Genomic DNA, 18008 nt, shown 5'->3' on the forward strand with positions numbered 1-18008 from the left:
CGAGACTCTGTCTCAAAAAAAAAAAAAAAAAGAAATAACTAAGATCAGAGTAAAACTGAAGGAGCTAGAGACTGAAAAAGCCTTCAAAAAAAAAGTCAGTGAATCCAGGAGCTGGTTTTTTGAAAAGATCAACAAAGTAGATAGACTGCTAGCCAGACTAATAAAGAAGAGAGAAGAATCAAATAGATGCAATAAAAAATTATAAAGGGGATATCAACACTGATCCCACAGAAATACAAACTACCATCAGAGAATACTGTAAACACTTCTATGCAAATAAACCAGAAAATCTAGAAGAAATAGATAAATTCCTAGACACATACACCCTCCCAAGGCTAAACTAGGAAGAAGTCAAATCCCTGAATAGATGAATAAGAAGTTCTGAAATTGAGGCAGTATTTAATAGCCTACCAACCAAAAAAACTCCAGGACCAGACAGATTCACAGCCAAATTCTACCAGAGGTACAAAGAGGAGCTGGTACCATTCCTTTCGAAACTATTCCAAACAATACAAAGAGAGGGAATCCTCCATAACTCATTTTATGAGGCCAACATCCTGATACCAAAACCTGGCAGAGACACAACAAAAAAAGAAAATTTTAAGCCAATAACCCTGAAGAATATCGATGCGAAAATCCTCAATAAAATACTGGTAAAACAAATCCAGCAGCACATCAAAAAGTTCATCCACCACGATCAAGTCAGCTTCATCCCTGGGATGCAAGGCTGATTCAACATATGCAAATCAATAAACATAATCCATCACATAAACAAAACTAACGGCAAAACCACATGATTATCTCAATAGATGCAGAAAGGGCCTTTGACAGAATTCAACAGCACTTCATGCTAAAAATTCTCAATAAACTAGGTATTGATGGAACATATTCTCAAAACAATAAGAGCTATTTATAACAAACCCACAGCCAATATCATACTGAATGGGCAAAAACTTTTGAAGCATTCCCTTTGAAAACCTGCACAAGACAATGATGCCCTCTCTCATCACTCCTATTCAACATAGTATTTGAAGTTCTGGTTAGGGCAATCAGGCAAGAGAAAGAAATAAAGGGTATTCAACTAGGAAAAGAGGAAGTCAAATTGTCTCTGTTTGCAGATGACATGATTGTATATTTAGAAAACCCCACTGTCTCAGTCCAAAATCTCCTTAAAGTGAAAGCAACTTCAGCAAAGTCTCAGGATTCAAAATCAATGTGCAAAAATCACAAGCATTCTTATACACCAATAACAGACAAACAGAGCCAAATCATGAGTGAACTCCCATTCATTATTGCTACAAGGAGAATAAAATACCTAGAAATACAACTTACAAGGGATGTGAAGGAACTCTTCAAAGAGAACTACAAACCACTGCTCAAGGAAATAAAAGAAGACACAAACAAATGGAAAAACATTCCATGCTTATGGATAGGGAGAATCAGTATTGTGAAAATGGCCATACTGCCCAAAGTAATTTATAGATTCAATGCTATCCCCATCAAGCTACTATTGACTTTCTTCACAGAACTGGAAAAAACTACTTTAAATTTAATATGGAACCAAAAAAGAGCCTGCAGAGCCAAGACAACCTTAAGCAAAAAGAACAAAGTTGGAGGCTTCGCTCTCCCTGACTTCAAACTACACTACAAGCTACAGTAACCAAAACAGCATGGTACTGGTACCAAAACAGATACATAGACCAATGGAACAGAACAGAGGCCTCAGAAATAACACCACATATCTACAACCATCTGATCTCTGACAAACCTGACAAAAACAAGAAATGGGGAAAGGATTCCGTATTTAATAAATGGTGTTGGGAAAACTGGCTAGCCATATGCAAAAAGCTAAAATCAGATTCTTCCTTACATATAAAAATTAACTCAAGATGGATTAAAGACATAAACACAAGACCTAAAACCATAAAAACCCTAGAAGAAATCCTAGGCAATACCATTCAGGACATAGGCATGGGCAGAGACTTCATGACTCAAACAACAAAAGCAATGGCAACAAAAGCCAAAATTGACAAATGGGATCTAATGAAACTAAAGAGCTTGTGCACAGCAAAATAAACTATCATCAGAGTGAACAAGCAACCTACAGAATGGGAGAAAATTTCTGCAATCTATCCATCTGACAAAGGGCTAATATCCAGAATCTACAAATAATTTAAACAGATTTACAAGAAAACAACAACCCCATCAAAAAGTGGGTGAAGGATATGAACAGACACTTCACAAAAGAAGACATTTATGCAGCCAACAAACATACGAAAAAATGTTCATCATCACTGGTAATTAGAGAAATGCAAATCAAAACCACAATGAAATACCATCTCATGCCAGTTAGAATAGCAATCATTAAAAAGTCAGGAAATAACAGATGCTGGAGAGGATGTGGAGAAATAGGAACACTTTTACATTCTTGGTGGGATTGTAACTTAGCTCAACTATTGTGGAAGACAGTGTAGCAATTCCTCAAGGATCTAGAACCAGAAATACCATTTGACCCAGCAATCCCATTACAGGGTATATACCCAAAGTATTATAAATCATGCTACTATAAAGACACATGTACACGTATGTTTGTTGTGGCACTGTTCACAATAGCAAAGACTCGGAACCAACCCAAATGCCCATCAATGATAGACTAAAGAAAATGTGACACATATATACCATGGAATACTATGCACCCATAAAAAAGGATGAGTTCATGTCCTTTGCAGGGACATGGATGAAGCTGGAAACCATCATTCTCAGCAAACTAACACAAGAACAGAAAACCAAACACCGCATGTTCTCACTCATAAGTGGGAGTTGAACAATGAGAATACGTGGACACTGGGAGGGGAACATCACACACCAGGGCCTGTCAGGGGGTGGGGGGAAGGGGGAGGGATAGCATTAGGAGAAATACCTAATGTAGATGATGAGTTGATGGGTACAGCACACCACCATGGCACACGTATACATATGTAACAAACCTGCATGTTCTGCACATGTACCCCAGAATTTAAAGTATAATTAAAAAAAAGAATGGAAAGATTGCTAAAAAAAAAAAAAAAAGAGCGAAATAGCGAAATAATTACATTTGCAGCAACCTAGATGGAACTGGAGACCATTATTCTAAGTGAAGTAACTGAGAAATGGAAAATCAAACATCGTACGTTCTCACTCCTGAGTGGAAGCTAAGCTACGAGGATGCAAAGGTGTAAGAATAATACAGTGGACTTTGGGGACTCAGGGAAAAGGGTGAGAGGAAGGTGAGGGATAAAAGACTACACACTGGGTACAGTGTACACTGCTTGGGTGATGGGTGCACCAAAATCTTAAAAATCACCACTAAAGAACTTAGTCATGTAATCAAATGTCACCTGTTCCCCAGTATCCTATGGAAATTTTTAAAAAATGAGAAATTAAAAAAAACCTTAAACATTCTACATACATTTTTCACCAAGAAAAAGCTGGGTGCCATCTTACAAATCAGAGACTTAGGGTTTGGAAAATAAAGATTATGACATTTAAAAAATACTACACAATATACACAGTTTTGGAAATTCTTTATGAAATTATCAGAATTTCCACCTGGTTTTCTATAGGCAAACTTATTTCTGCCTGTACACCCACATTCAAACTCTTATCTCCACCCCACAGGTAGTTCTAGTCTGAGGTAACAGTTCAGTCATACCTTTGGGTCTTAGCAATGTCATCCTTGTTTGGTCCACCTTCATCACTGCTTTTGCCTAACACCAAAGGCCTATCAGAAACGGGCATGGCTGACCCACTCTCATCTATTTTAAGCCACAGGATCCCAATAGGACAGAAGACTGCCTCCTTGGACCTCATCTCTGGTAGTCTACTGTGACAGTAATGCTCTCATAACCTTTTTCTCAAGGTCAGTCTCTATAGCCTGTTACCACAGCTCACTTGATCCAGTGTTTAGTTCTTCCTGACTCTAAATTTAGATCAAGCAATTGTAAAAACCCATGAGGTGGCGCCTCATTAACCTAGGATTCTGAGGTCTTTATTTCATGGACTGTTTGACAGCTTATCTAGATAATAAGAAGGAAAACACCATGATATTAATAGAACTTGCTATATTGCTTCATAGGAACAAAGCTGCTCAATGATTCTGGAGCTGAATGGAGCCTGAACTTTATATATAAATACTAACTCACTCAGTAATATCTACTTTTTTTTCCCTCCCTCCCTGCCTTCCTTCCTCTCCTTCCTTCTTCTCTCCCTCCCTCTCCGCCTCCTTCTCCCCTCCCCTCCCTTCCTTTCCTTTCCCTTTCTTTTCCTTCCTTTCCTTTCCTTCTTTCTTTCTTTCCAGACGGAGTCTCACTGTCTGCCAGGCTGGAGTGCAGTGGCGCGATCTCAGCTCACTGCAAGCTCCGCCTCCCAGGTTCACGCCATTCTCCTGCCTCAACCTCCCGAGTAGCTGGGACTACAGGCGCCCGCCACCATGCCTGGATAATTTTTTTGTATTTTTAATAGAGACGGGGTTTCACCATGTTAGCTGGGATGGTCTCAATCTCCTGACCTCATGATCCGCCCACCTCGGCCTCCCAAAGTGCTGGGATTACAGGCGGGAGTCACCACGCCCGACCCCTTTCTTTCTTTAAAGATGGTGACACAGACATGCCCCTCTCAGTCTCCTGATTAAAATCCTAATTGTGCTAACATGCTCATTTATCTCAAAACTGAAACCAATTTTTTTTCCCAACTGAGCATGTCTTTGAGTTTAGGGCTGTTCTTGCCTTTGCAGATTAGAATTGGGTGGGTTGATTGTTGCTGTTTTTTGTTTTTGTCAAACAATAAAAAGAAACTGGAAGGGAAAACCCAGCAATATGGTTGATTTTCTATATTCTTTTAAAATAATTTTTTCCTGTGAGTTTACATGTGAAAAGGCAATGAGTATCAATTCTTCATCAAAGTGACGGAATTACCCTGGGTAAGAGGTTGCAGTGAGCCGAGATTGTGCCACTGCATTCCAGTCTGGGTGACAAAGCAAGACTTCATCTCAAAAAAAAAAAAAAAAGCGATTTAATTAGGAGATGAAATGAACTGCGATAAAATAGGAAAACGTGTTCTTTAATAAACATAAGACATCTTCAAGTCTAAGTAAAATAATAACAACAACAGATTCTACACCACAGTTGTATACACTTCCAGTGAAGCTTTATGCATTCCATTCTGAGCTCCTAGCACCAGGTAAACATGAATCATAGGTGGAAATATGCCATGTTTAGCACTAGAAGCAACGTCACAGTTTATTAGCAAAATAAAGCAGAAAATGGTCAGGTAAATAAATATTACAACATATAATGTACTGGTGATGAAGCTGCAATAAAGTAATATAAGTGAGGTTTACTTTTTTTTTTTCTTTAAACTGGGAAGGCTAGTTGTAAACATAAACATTCACATTAAACTACCAGCCCCCAAAACCTAACCTATCTCACAAACAATAATCATTTTTTGACTATAAAATCATAAAATCTTGTACTCCATGGCTCTTTTGTCTCGATGGTTTTTCAGAGAAAAAAATGAGCTGTGTTAAGTAGTTTCACTGATTTATCCATCTTGAATAGCTGCCAGTTCCGGAACCTCATACATCCTCAGAACATCTTCATAGAGCAAATAATTATGTAGGCTTCTGGGAAGTGGCAACTCACTAATATAACTGTCAGACCGTAGACGTTCTGATTTTAGACTGGACCGAATTTCCAAACGACAAAGATGGGTCAGGGATGGAATAGTGGCTGAAAAAACAAAAAAAGCAAGGTGAAACTTCTTTTAAACAGAAAGATGTAATAGTACATTAAGGGAAATTCATTTTTTTTTCTTTTTCCCAACTCTTTGTAATAAAAGTGATATATTGCTTAGAATTACTTTGAAAGAAGACTACTTTGAGTCAGTATGACCACAATAAACCTTATTTATTCTTTTCTACAGCCTTCAACTGGCTCCTCTCCCTTCGGTTGTTGGCCACACATTTAAAGTCAGTATCCAGGGCCACAAACACTAAATGCTCAAATTCTAAAGATCTGTCAATAACTGCACTTAAGAAATGGATGAACCAACTTTAGAAATGGTAGAAGCTCACAGTAGCAAATGCTACCTTTCTCTTAATCTATTTCATTACAAATGGTTTCCAGACCTATCACATCAAGTGAATAGATGTACAGCTTGCAAGTTTTCCTTTTTATCCATAACACAGAATGAAAATTTTTAATTGGTTCTGAGAGAAAGGGAAGTATTTACTGAGTGCCTTCTATGCCATAAGCCCAAGTACTTCACTCAAACTCTCTTTTTATCTTCATTAACTTCATGAGGTATATATTATCAGGCTATTGTAGAGATTTAAAAAAACAACTTTCCAAAGTCCCAGAGCTAGTAAGAAGCAGAGCCAGGATTCAAACTCAGATCTATCTGAACCCAAAGCGTGTGTGTGTGTGTGTGTGTGTGTGTGTGTGTGTGTGTGTGTATCTGCAAGGCAATGCAGCCAAAAGCTAATTACCAATTAAAGGACAATCCACGTGCACATAATTAAGAACTGTATGATAGGCCAGGCATGTTGGCTCACGCCTGTAATCCTAATACTTTGATGGCTCATGCCTGTAATCCCAGTATTTTGGGAGGCTGAGGCGGGCAGATCACCTGACGTCAGGAGTTCAAAACCAGCCTGACCAACATGGTGAAACACCGTCTCTACTAAAAATACAAAATTAGCTCGGCGTGGTGGCACACGCCTGTAATAGCAACTACTAGGGAGGCTGAGGCAAAAGAATCACTTGAACCTGGAAGGCGGAGGTTGCAGTGAGCCGAGATCACACCATTGCACTCCAGCCTGGGCAACAAGAGCAAAATGCGTCTCAAAAAAAAAAAAAAAAATCATATGATAGCAGTTTCATTTTCCAAGATGAAAAGTGTTAAATAAAGAAGTTAATGTCTGCTTTTATGTGAATCGGACCTAAAGCCTTTTGTTAGTTCAAGAAATCTTTTATAAATCCCTGTGAAATGTAACAATGATTAACAGACCAGGATCAGAGCATCAAAGACAAGTACTATCAAGAGCACAGCTGATACCAGACCAGCTAGTCTGATTCCAGGTCTAGGGTTCTTTAAACTCTAATACCCAAAGGGCTTGAGACAAATTAATTCTCTAACATCTTCAGTATCTTCCAAGCCACAGAAGTTAACTTATCATCGTTTTGGTTTACTAGTTTAGGTTTAGTTTATTCAGAATTAAAGAAATCACTCAAAATGGTGTTTTAAAATGCCAAATAAGAAAGCAAAAGTTATCAATTTTGTACATAAAATCTGAGTCTAAGCTGGGCATTTTCTTAAACCATGAGTCATGGATTCCCTATTATAAATAATAAGATTACAGTATCTACAGTATATAGCACATTTATTTCCAATATATTTCGTATCTATATCTTACTTAAATTTGACCCTTTTCTATAAACTTAAAGGAGAAATGATGGTTCTCACATGAAAGACGGGAATACACAGGTAAAGGGGCAACTGGAGGAAGTAGCAGGAATACATATGGAAAGCACGCCCAAGCTGCAAACACCACGGTTTTCCAAAGGTTTAAGTAGATTGACTATGTTCAACTATCAAGTATAAGGAAGCCTTCTTAGGAGGATCATGAACAATAATTGGTCAGTTAATAGAAACTCACCTTAAAGCAGGTGACCAAAACACCATACATACTTTAAACATTCTAATTTAAAATGGATACATGAACCACATCTAGAATGTAACATCTTAGGCTTGCAGTTTATTTATGTATTTTTTACTCACCACTATATAAATAAGGACACAGTTTCACTTTCTTTAAGGCACAGCATGGATTTAAAGGTATGTATGAAACAAGGTGACTGCATAATCCTTCCATATTTTCACAGGCATTTCTGCTTTCAGTTGTTGTAGCCACATCTAATTCAATATCTATTTGTTCTGTGCTTATCTTTATCAATCTTTTTAAAGGATTCTACTTTGCCTTAACAGAAACAATCATTCTCTTTTCACACTCACAATTCATTAGCTTGTGCAATCTGGAATTATTCAACTACAATTGTTGGGAGCAGGCCCCCCAAAATCTGGCCATAAACTGGCCCCAAAACTGGCCATAAACAAAATCTCTGCAGCACTGTGACATGTTCATCACGGTCCTAACGCCCAAGCTGGAAGGTTGTGGGTTTACAGGGATGAGGGCAATGAACACCTGGCCCGCCCAGGGCGGAAAACCGCTTAAAGGTGTTCTTAAGCCACAAAAAACAGCATGAGCGATCTGTGCCTTAAGGACATGCTCCTCCTGCAGATAACTAGCCCAACCTATTCCTTTAATCTGGCCCATCCCTTCGTTTCCCATAAGGGATACTTGTAGTTAATCGAATATCTACAGAAACAATGCTAATGACTGGCTTGCTGTTAATATATACGCGAGTAAATCTCTGTTCAAGGCTCTGAGCTCTGAAGGCTATGAGACTCCTGATTTCCCACTTCAGACCTCTATATTTCTGTGTGTGTGTCCTTAATTCCTCTAGCGCCGTCGGGTTAGGGTCTCCCTGACCAAGCTGGTCTCGGCATACAATAATATGCACAATGTAATAAAAAGTTTCAGAAATAAACATAACTGCTGTTTGGTAAGCACACACCTCTGCTGGTAGGAACACTGGCATTCTAGAGTGTAGCTGGCCAGCTGCAAACACAGAGCATGCCAATAGACACAGTCAGATGGAAACGAAAGAGAACATGACAAGACTGGTTAATCCAGTGTGTGTTTTTAAAGTGAAGTTGGTGAAGAGAATTTACTTATATTCAGTTAAGAGTTTAATAGGCATCTGTTAAATTGAATCTCTTCATTCTGCACATTCTTAGGAACATGAATACTTACTACACACCCAGAAGAAAGATAAAGGACGGCTGTGCAACCCGGAGGAGAGCTGCTCACTTGGAGATAAGGGATCCTTAATGATGCTCCAGCTTCTCAGAGTGGACAGACTACACTGGCTTAAAATTCTGTGGGCTGACTGGGAAGAGTTCCTCCACATGCCCTAACACTTCATGTAGCGCTGACCAGCTTGTGTGACTACATCACTGGAGGTCTATCTTTAAAGCTTAATAAATCATTTGTTTATGCTAATTATGTGTGTAGAAGCTTAATCATGAGTGATCAAGCCACACTAGACCAGTTCGGCATTTGTTAGGAGAAACTTAAGTGACTTGCCCACTGAGATGCTGCACATCACAACACAGCTGTTGTTAACTAGATCTAAATGATTTGAATCCCAGTCTAGGGTTCTTTAAACTGTGACAAGCTCAATATAATTCTCCAACATCTTCTAAACCACTGAAATTATCACACATTTCAGAATATCTTTCCATTTAACAATAAAAAAGGAAAAGTATAGCTACTTCAGGTATTGGTTCAACTTTCAATTGCACCATTTTGGTTTTCCTTCTAAGAGCACAACAGATCACTGGCCTAATGAACAATTAGAGGTAAGAACTATGTTCAGCTGAACTGAGGGAGTCTTTCATGTGTACATTGTTAACACAGACAATAATATGCCTGTCAGTGCCATTTTAGTTTAATATGCCAGTAAATACTAAGAGAATTTTATAACCATATATACAATATTTCAAAGCGTACAAAATCCCTTTGAAAGTTTTAGTGACGCATAGTATTTCCAGACGTGTTGCCACTGGGCTAGAAGATCAAGTCATGCCTTGAATTTATAATACAAAAAGGCCACAGAAGTTCTATGTAAAACTTACTTTCATGAAAACCTATTAAAACCATATTTTAGTTTGTTAAATAAAACTCCATGTTTTTGGATTATGGCAGTGACTGTAACCTAGAAAATGGTATCTGAAACCATGCTACACTTTTAAGTCACTTTTCTGACCCAATCATTTTTATTCAGTACGTTAAACTTAGTTTATCTATAGATCTATTAGCAGACAAGTAACACTTAACTTTTAATTCCTATACAGAATTCCTCTATTTTGTTCATTTTGTTATATGTACTGGCAGAACAATCAAAATAGAAGACTACATGTTGTTATATAAAGTTTTGTTAAAATCAAAAGCAGACACAATGGTCAAATTAAACATCGCAATTCTTAATTCATTATGCTCATAAATGCCAACTTTACTATAGCACAAAACTATATCTATATCATACACACCCACTGTATTTTTTACATTCATCTCTAGCCTGCCCTCAGGCCAATGTTCAAATGACCTAGCTTCCTGAACTACATTTCTCTGGTTCCTTTGAAGTGTTTTGCACATCAAATGTATTTCTCTGACTTCTGAGTCGTCTACTACCATTTTTATTTTCATCATTAATATATTGTCTTTCTGGTTGGTGTCCATCCTTTCGTTCCCAATTTTTCTTAATTTACTTGTGTTGTCTCTCTCTCACTGACTATGAAGTCAAAACAACAGCAATGAGCAGTATAGAAGAATGACCAATATAGAGGCAATGAATGGATTCAATGGAAAAGCATCATCTAGTAATAACACCTGTGCTGGCGCTGACGCGCCACTGTTAACTAGCTGTGTGACCTTGGACAAGTCATCTAAATATTCAGACTTTCAGTTCCCTCTCCATAAAATGAGAATAATGCCTCATCTACAAAATGGGCATAATGACACTTCCCTGCATCAAAAGACTGTTGATGAGGTTCAAGTCGGAATACATTTGCAAAAGCGTTTTATGAAGTCAAATACCACACAAATCCTAGGCACCACAGAATGTACTGATCTCCAAATGTTTTGATTACACACTAAATTAGCAAAGTCTCTGAGCACAGAACCCAATGTATATGTTTTACATATAAATTATATGTATACTACTAACCAAACATTATTTGTACTATAAAATAAAATTAAAATAAGCCAATATGAAATATTTTAAATAATTTCATTTTTAACTAAAGGTATAAGACTCCTTTAAATATTAATATTTCATCAAGAACATGGTGCTTGACTAGGATTTATTAATTTAATTCTTAGTGATCTAGCAATTCCAAAAGTTGGTTCTAAGCCCAGTTTATTCTGATACATGGATGTAGCTGAAAAAACATCTAAATGGGAGAATTACATTATGGCTTAGCTGAACTAAATCAGGATTCTATTCTAGCCTATCTAGCAATTATGAAAAAGTTATTGTCAAAATTCATCTGGTAAATTTCTATTTTTTCCTGATATCAGCTTATAAGCTAATTAGAAAGTTTTGCATTTTTACTAAATGCAATTCAAAACAGAGGGGAACTATTTCCAAGTGTTTTAAAGATGTCAATATTAAGAGTTTTTCCAGGTGACATATACTACTTTTCACAAGAAAATCACATAACAATAAAAGTATTTCCCAGTACCTATTTTCAAAATCATCTCCACATAGCAAAAGTTTCTTTCAGAGCTTGGTTTTAACTTGTGTTGCGGGGCATGGAGGGGAGTTCCTTTCAGAAGGCAGTTACCTTCTCACTTAGTTAAAATGCCATCTCTTCCCTAAATCAACAGATTTTTTACAAAATATGTGGTAGGTTGCAAAGTACTGACAGTTATTTATCGCCAAGAAAGAAAAGGCCCAAGAAAACTGGAAAAGCTGTATTTTTGTAAAAGTACCTAATTTATCTTTGAATTTAAGGGTTCTTTTATATACTGTATCACAGATAATGAGCAAAACTTTGGATGTATAAACAATAACTATGGTCATTCCCACCTCATTATAAAGTACTGCAAAGACCCTAATATATTTTAAAGGTCATGTTTTAAAAAACTATCCACAACGACACTACTTCGTGCAATTCTGGATTCAGCTCTTTTCCTGTACTAGCCTATGAATGATGCAGCAAACTCATTTCATGTTATCTCCATTACTTTACATTTGGAGAAAAGCAGCCACCACTCCATCAATGGTCATTCTTACATAGTTTTTCCAAAACACATCATTCTTTTAAATAAGCCATTACTGTTGCCAATACAGCCATGCGCTGCATAAGGATGTTTTAGTAAACAATGGACCACATATACGATGGTGGCCCCACAAGATTATAATGGAGCTGAAAAATTTCTATTATCTAGTGATGTCACAGGTGTCATAACATCAATTAATTTTTTTACAAATTTAGTGTGGCCTAAGTATATGGCGTTAAAGTATATAGCAGCATACAGTAATGTCTGAGGCCTTCACATTCACTCTCCACTCCCTCACTGATATCACCCAGAGCAATTTCCAGTCCTGCAAGTCCCATTTATAGTAAGTGCCCTATACAGATCTATCATTTTTTTTTTATCTTTTATGCTGTTTTGTTTGTTTTGCTTTGCTCTGAGATAGTCTCACTCTGTCACCAGGCTGGAGTGCAGTGGCACGATCTCAGCTCACTGCAACTTCGCCTCCCAGGTTCAAGTGATTCTCCTGCCTCAGCCTCCCAAGTTGCTGGGATTACAGGCGCCCACCACCACGCCCAGTTAATTTTTGTAGTTTTGGTAGACACAGGATTTCACCATGTTGGCCAGGCTGGTCTCGAACTCCAGACTTCAGGTGATCCGCCCGCCTCGGCCTCCCAAAGTGCTGGGATTACAGGCGTGAGCTACCACGCCCCATCTATGCTGTATTTTTACTGTATTTTTCCTATGTTTAGAAACACAAATACTTACCAATGTGTTACAATTGCCTATCGTTTTCAGCACAGTAACATGCTGTACAAGTTGGTAGCCTAGGAGCAATAGGCTATACTATGTAGCCTCAGGTGTGTAGCAGGCTCTACCATTTAATTTACATAAGAATACTTTACGATACTTGCACAATGACAAAATCACCTAACAGAGCACTTCTCAGACTGTATCCCCGTTGTTAAAAACACCTCACTGCATCTCTTCTCTGGTGCATTTTTCCTTTAGTGGCTCTTAAAAAATTGTCTATTCTCTTGGCGTAAACCCGGGAGGCGGAGCTTGCAGCGAGCTGAGATCCGGCCACTGCACTCCAGCCCGGGCGACAGAGCGAGACTCCGTCTCAAAAAAAAAAAAAAAAATTGTCTATTCTCTCACTGAAACAGAATCTTAACAAATACCCTAAGTTGTAACATGTTATAAATACCACAAATCTCCTTCCAACTTAGTATGCCAAACTTTCTATCTGCAGGGTTTTTCTAAAAAAAAACTCTTCTTTAATGCTTTAGTAATGTTTTCTATGCTCCTTTAACAACATTTGCTAATAAGGAATGCATTTTGTTTTGTCCTCATATTATTTCAGCCAGTTTTACTGTGGCAGGAAGGACATGTGTTTCCCCAATGGTCTGTAACTTTTTGTCTTTTGCTATTGAATAAGAAAACTCAAAAAGAGTTATAAGCCTTTATCATTATGGTTAGTAAATGTTGTAAAAAATAATGGACTGGGCATCCTAGGACTTAAACATTGAGGAAAAAAAATCACAGTGCTTGTCCTCATGTTCTGAATGTGTAGATTACAGTGTCTTGCTGAGTATGGTTCTTTCATTAGCTAATTATCTCAAGGCACACTACATGTTAAGGACAAGGTTCACTGTTAAAGTAAAAGTGAGACTATATTTCAAATACTTTCTTGATAATTTTAAACTTCTTGTCAGTTGCAATTAGGTGGTAGGTAGTCATTTCTATTTTAGCTCTTTTTAGCTTTTTAAAATTTTTATTATTTTATTGTATATATTTAAAATGAACAATGTGATGTTTTGTATGCTTATGTTGATATACTTACCATAATGAAGTGATTACTATAGTCAAACAAATATTAATATACCCATCATCTTATATAGTTCATATAGTTACCTTGCGGGTGTGTGTGTGTGTGTGCGCGCACGCACGCACGTGTGTTTGTGTGTGGTGAGAGTGCCTAAAACTTACTATCTTGGTAAATTACCAGTACACAACACAATATTTTTAACTATAGTCCTCATGATCTCCAGAACTTCCTCATCCTACATAACTGCAGCTTTATACCCTTTGACCTACATCTTTTCATTTCTCCCACCACCAACCTGCCTTCAACCCGGTAACCCAGGTGGTCATCATTTTTATCACATAACATGCCTGGTAAAGAACAAGAGGATGCAGCTCTACGGTGATTACGTTGGTTCACTTGTGCTTGCACTTTTAATAACACTATTTCCTTACAGAAATCCTTTTAAGCCACTTGACCAATTCCTGAGAAGTGGTTAAATTAAAACTACATAATATCATTATAGGTGCACTAAGCAATCACACATGAACAAAAATTCACTACAGCACACCACAAATGTGGTGGCATAGTCAACCCCATGCACCTGACTTTGGGAAACCCTGATGTAACCCCTTCAGATATGTAGGTACAAGGTACTGGGCCATGTATGCTAAGTGGGGGGTAGGGAGAGAGATAAGTCCTCGGGAATCCCCATTCTACCATGAACACTGTACAGAACATTCTGCCTTCACCTCTTCTCACAAAAGCCTGATTCTTGCAAGGAAATTACTTCCTTGGCCAATTTTGAAAATTTTCCATGCCTTGCTATACCTGCTGCAAGGTCTGGGGGGCAATGTTAGCATTCTTATAGTTCTTGTGCACCACTTCAGATCCATGCTTCTGTCTTTAAACTCCAACAGACACTAGTTTCTATTCTTTCAGAGTTTGCTCTCCCTTACTGCCATAACTGATCTTTAACATCATGGAGACCTCAGGCCCCAACTCCTCCCCTACCTCATCCTTCAGGTCCCATCCTTTCTCATTTCTTTTCCTATCTAGACTGGATTCCATGGGCCCATCACTGCAATTATTTTATCCTCATTTCCTTTGCCCCTGTTCTGACAACACCCAGGATCAATCTAACCATCTTCCTTCTGCACCCCAATACAAAGAAAACTAAGCAATACTGGAAAATACAACTACATGAACTAGTTCTACTTCCAACCTCTACCAGATCTGTAGGGTTTTGCTCTGCAAATCTTTCAGTGGTTCTCAATTGGTTTCCCACAGCAAACATTCCAAAACACCAAGTCCCCTACCCAACTCTCACTTCAATCTCCTCCTTAGCCAGACTTTACTCCCTACTTCAGAGTAAAAACTGGTCTTACGGACTTTTTTTCCTGAGCTTCCAATCCCCAAACTATAAATTTATCTATGTCCACCCCATCCTCATCTTTCTTCTCTATCTCAAAGAAATGGGTCTACCTGAAGCTAATCCCATCTCCATCCAGCCTATATGAAATCTCACTACACAAACTATCCCTTTGTCTCTGAATCTTTGATGCCGTTTTATAAACTGAGACCCTCTTGATCTATAAAACATGATCAAACTCCTCCCATCTCAAAAAGAAAACTCCCACAATCCTGATTCCTTCCCTTTTAGCTACTGTACTAATCAAAGAGCTATGTTGACTTTATTTTTTCATTTACATAATTTTTTTCTTTTTTAATTTAACTTTTAAGTTCAGGGGTACATGTGCAAGTTTGTGATGTAAGTAAACTTGTTTCATGGGGGCTTGTTGTACAGCTTATTTTGTCACCCAGGTATTAAGCCTAGTACTCACTAGTTATTTTTTCCTGGTCCTCTCCTTCCTTCCACCCACAGATAGGCCACAGTATCTGTTGTTCCCTTCTATGTGTCCCTAGGTTCTTATCATTCTGCTCCCACTTAGAAGTGGGAACATGTAGTATACGGTTTCTGTTCCTACATTAGTTTGCTAAGGGTAATGGTCTCCAGCTCCACCTATGTTCCTGCAAAGGACATGATCTCATTCTTTTTTATGGCTGCATTGTACTCCATGGTATGTATGTACCACACTTTCTTTATGCAGACTACCACTGATGGGCATTTAGGTTGATTCCATGTCTTCGTTACTGCAAATAGCACTGCAAGGAACATATGTGTACATGTGTCTTTATGATAGAATGATTTCTATTCCTATGGGTATATACCCAGTTATGGGACTGCTGGATCAAACAGTATGTCTGTTTTTAGGTCTTTGAGGAATTGCCATACTGTCTTCCCAATGGTTGAAGTAATTTACACTCCCACTAACAGTGTATAAGCGTTTCTTTTTCTCCGCAACCTCACCAGCATATTATTTTTTAGTTTCTAGTAATAACCATTCTGACTGCTATGAGATGGTATCTCACTGTGGTTTTGACTTGGATTTCTCTAATGATCAGTGATGTTGAACTTTTTTTCATATGACTGTTGGCTGGCTGTGTGTCTTCTTTTTAAAATAGATTTTTATTTTTAAAACTTTTTTATTTTTAAATTTTGTGGGTACATAGTAGATGTATGTATTTATGGGGTACATGAGATATTTTGATACAGGCATGCAATGCATAATAATCATATCAGGGTAAATGGGGTATTCATTGCCTCAAGCACTTATCCTTTCTTTGTGTTACAAACAATCCAATTACACTCTTTTACTTGTTGTAGAATGTACAATAAATTGTTGCTGACCTTAGACACCCTATTGTGATATCAAATAGATCTTATTCATTCTATCTAACTATATTTTTGTATCCATTAACCATCCCCACCTCTCACCCTCCATCCCCACTATCCTTCTCAAGCCTTCTACTCTGTATCTCCATGAATTCAACTGCTTTAATTTTTAGCTCCACAAATAAGTGAGAACATGCAAAGTTTGTCTTTCTGTGCCTGGCTTATTTTACTTAATATAATGACCTCCAGTTCTATCCATGTTGTTGCAAATGACAGGCTCTCATTTTTTTTATGGTTGAATAGTACTCTGTTGTGTATATGTACCACAGTTTCCTTATTCATTGATCTTTTAATGGACACAAGTTGCTTCCAAATCTTGGCTATCATGAATAGTGCTGCAATAAACATGAGTGCAGATTATCTCCTCAATATACTGATTTCCTCTCTTTTGGGTATATACTCAGCAGTGTGACTGCTGGATCATATGGTAGGTCTATTTTTAGTTTTTTGAGGAAACTCCAAATACTTTCTCCCCTTCTGTGGGCTGTCTCTTTTCTTTGTTGACTGTTTCCTTTGCTGTGCATCAGAAACTTTTAAACTTGATGTGATCCCATATGTCCATTTTTGTTTTGGTTGTCTGCGCTTTTAGGATATTGCTCAAGAAACCTTTGCCCAGTTCAATGTACTGGAGAGTTTCCCCAGTGTTTTCTTTTAGTAGTTTGAGGTCTTAAAGTCTTTAATGGATTTTTCTTTGATGTTTGCATATTTCCAGAGATAAGGGTCTAGTTTTATTCTTCTGCATATGGATATCCAGTTTTCCCAGCACCATTTAATAAAGAGACTGTCCCTTCCCCAATGTATGTTCTTGGCACCTTTGTTGAAAATGAGTTCACTGTAGGTATCTGTATTTGTTTCTGTGTTCTCTATTCTGTTTCATTGGTCTATGTGTCTGTTTTATGCCAGTACCAGGCTGTTTTAGTTACTATAGCTTTGTAGTACAATTTGAAGTCAGGTAATCTGATTCCTCCAGTTTTGTTCTTTTTGCTCAGGATAGCTTTGGCTATTATTCTTTTGTGGGTCCATATACATTTTAGGATTGCTTTTTCTATTTCTGTGAATTATGTCATTGGTATTTTGATAGGAATTGCATTGAATCTGTAGATTGCTTTAAAGTAGTATGGCCATTTTAACAGTATCGATTCTTTCAATCAATGAACATGGAATATATTTCCTCTTTTGGTGTGTCCTCTTTAATTTCTTTCATCAGTGTTTTACAGCTTTCATTGTAGAGATCTCTCACTTCTTTGGTCACACTAATTCCTAGGTATTTTATTTTATTTATTGCTATTGTAAATGGGACTTTTTCTTTTTCAGATTGTTCACTTTTTGTTTTTGTTTTTGTTTTGAGATGGAGTCTTGCTCTGTCGACCAGGCTGGAGTGCAACGGTGTGATTTCAGCTCACTGCAACCTCCACCTCCCGGATTCAAGCGATTCTCCTGCCTCAACCTCCTGAGTAGCTGGGATTACAGGCATCCACCACCACGCC

General features: G+C 37.8%; 1 protein-coding gene across 4 annotated transcripts in view; it reads right to left on the reverse strand.

Moving 5' to 3' along the window:
* Positions 1 to 5081: 5081 nt before the first annotated feature.
* The window catches only part of ASB3 (ankyrin repeat and SOCS box containing 3), a 116308-nt gene continuing 103381 nt past the window's right edge, over positions 5082 to 18008 (reverse strand). For all 4 annotated transcript variants that reach the window (XM_011950574.1, XM_011950576.1, XM_011950575.1 and 1 more), the window contains one exon: positions 5082 to 5765. In XM_011950574.1, the coding sequence (XP_011805964.1) occupies positions 5578 to 5765 (188 nt within the window). In that variant the 3' untranslated portion in view covers positions 5082 to 5577. The remainder of the gene's footprint in view (positions 5766 to 18008) is intronic.

This window comes from Colobus angolensis, unplaced genomic scaffold (assembly GCF_000951035.1).
Source record: "Colobus angolensis palliatus isolate OR3802 unplaced genomic scaffold, Cang.pa_1.0 Scaffold309, whole genome shotgun sequence".
NCBI lineage: Eukaryota > Metazoa > Chordata > Mammalia > Primates > Cercopithecidae > Colobus > Colobus angolensis.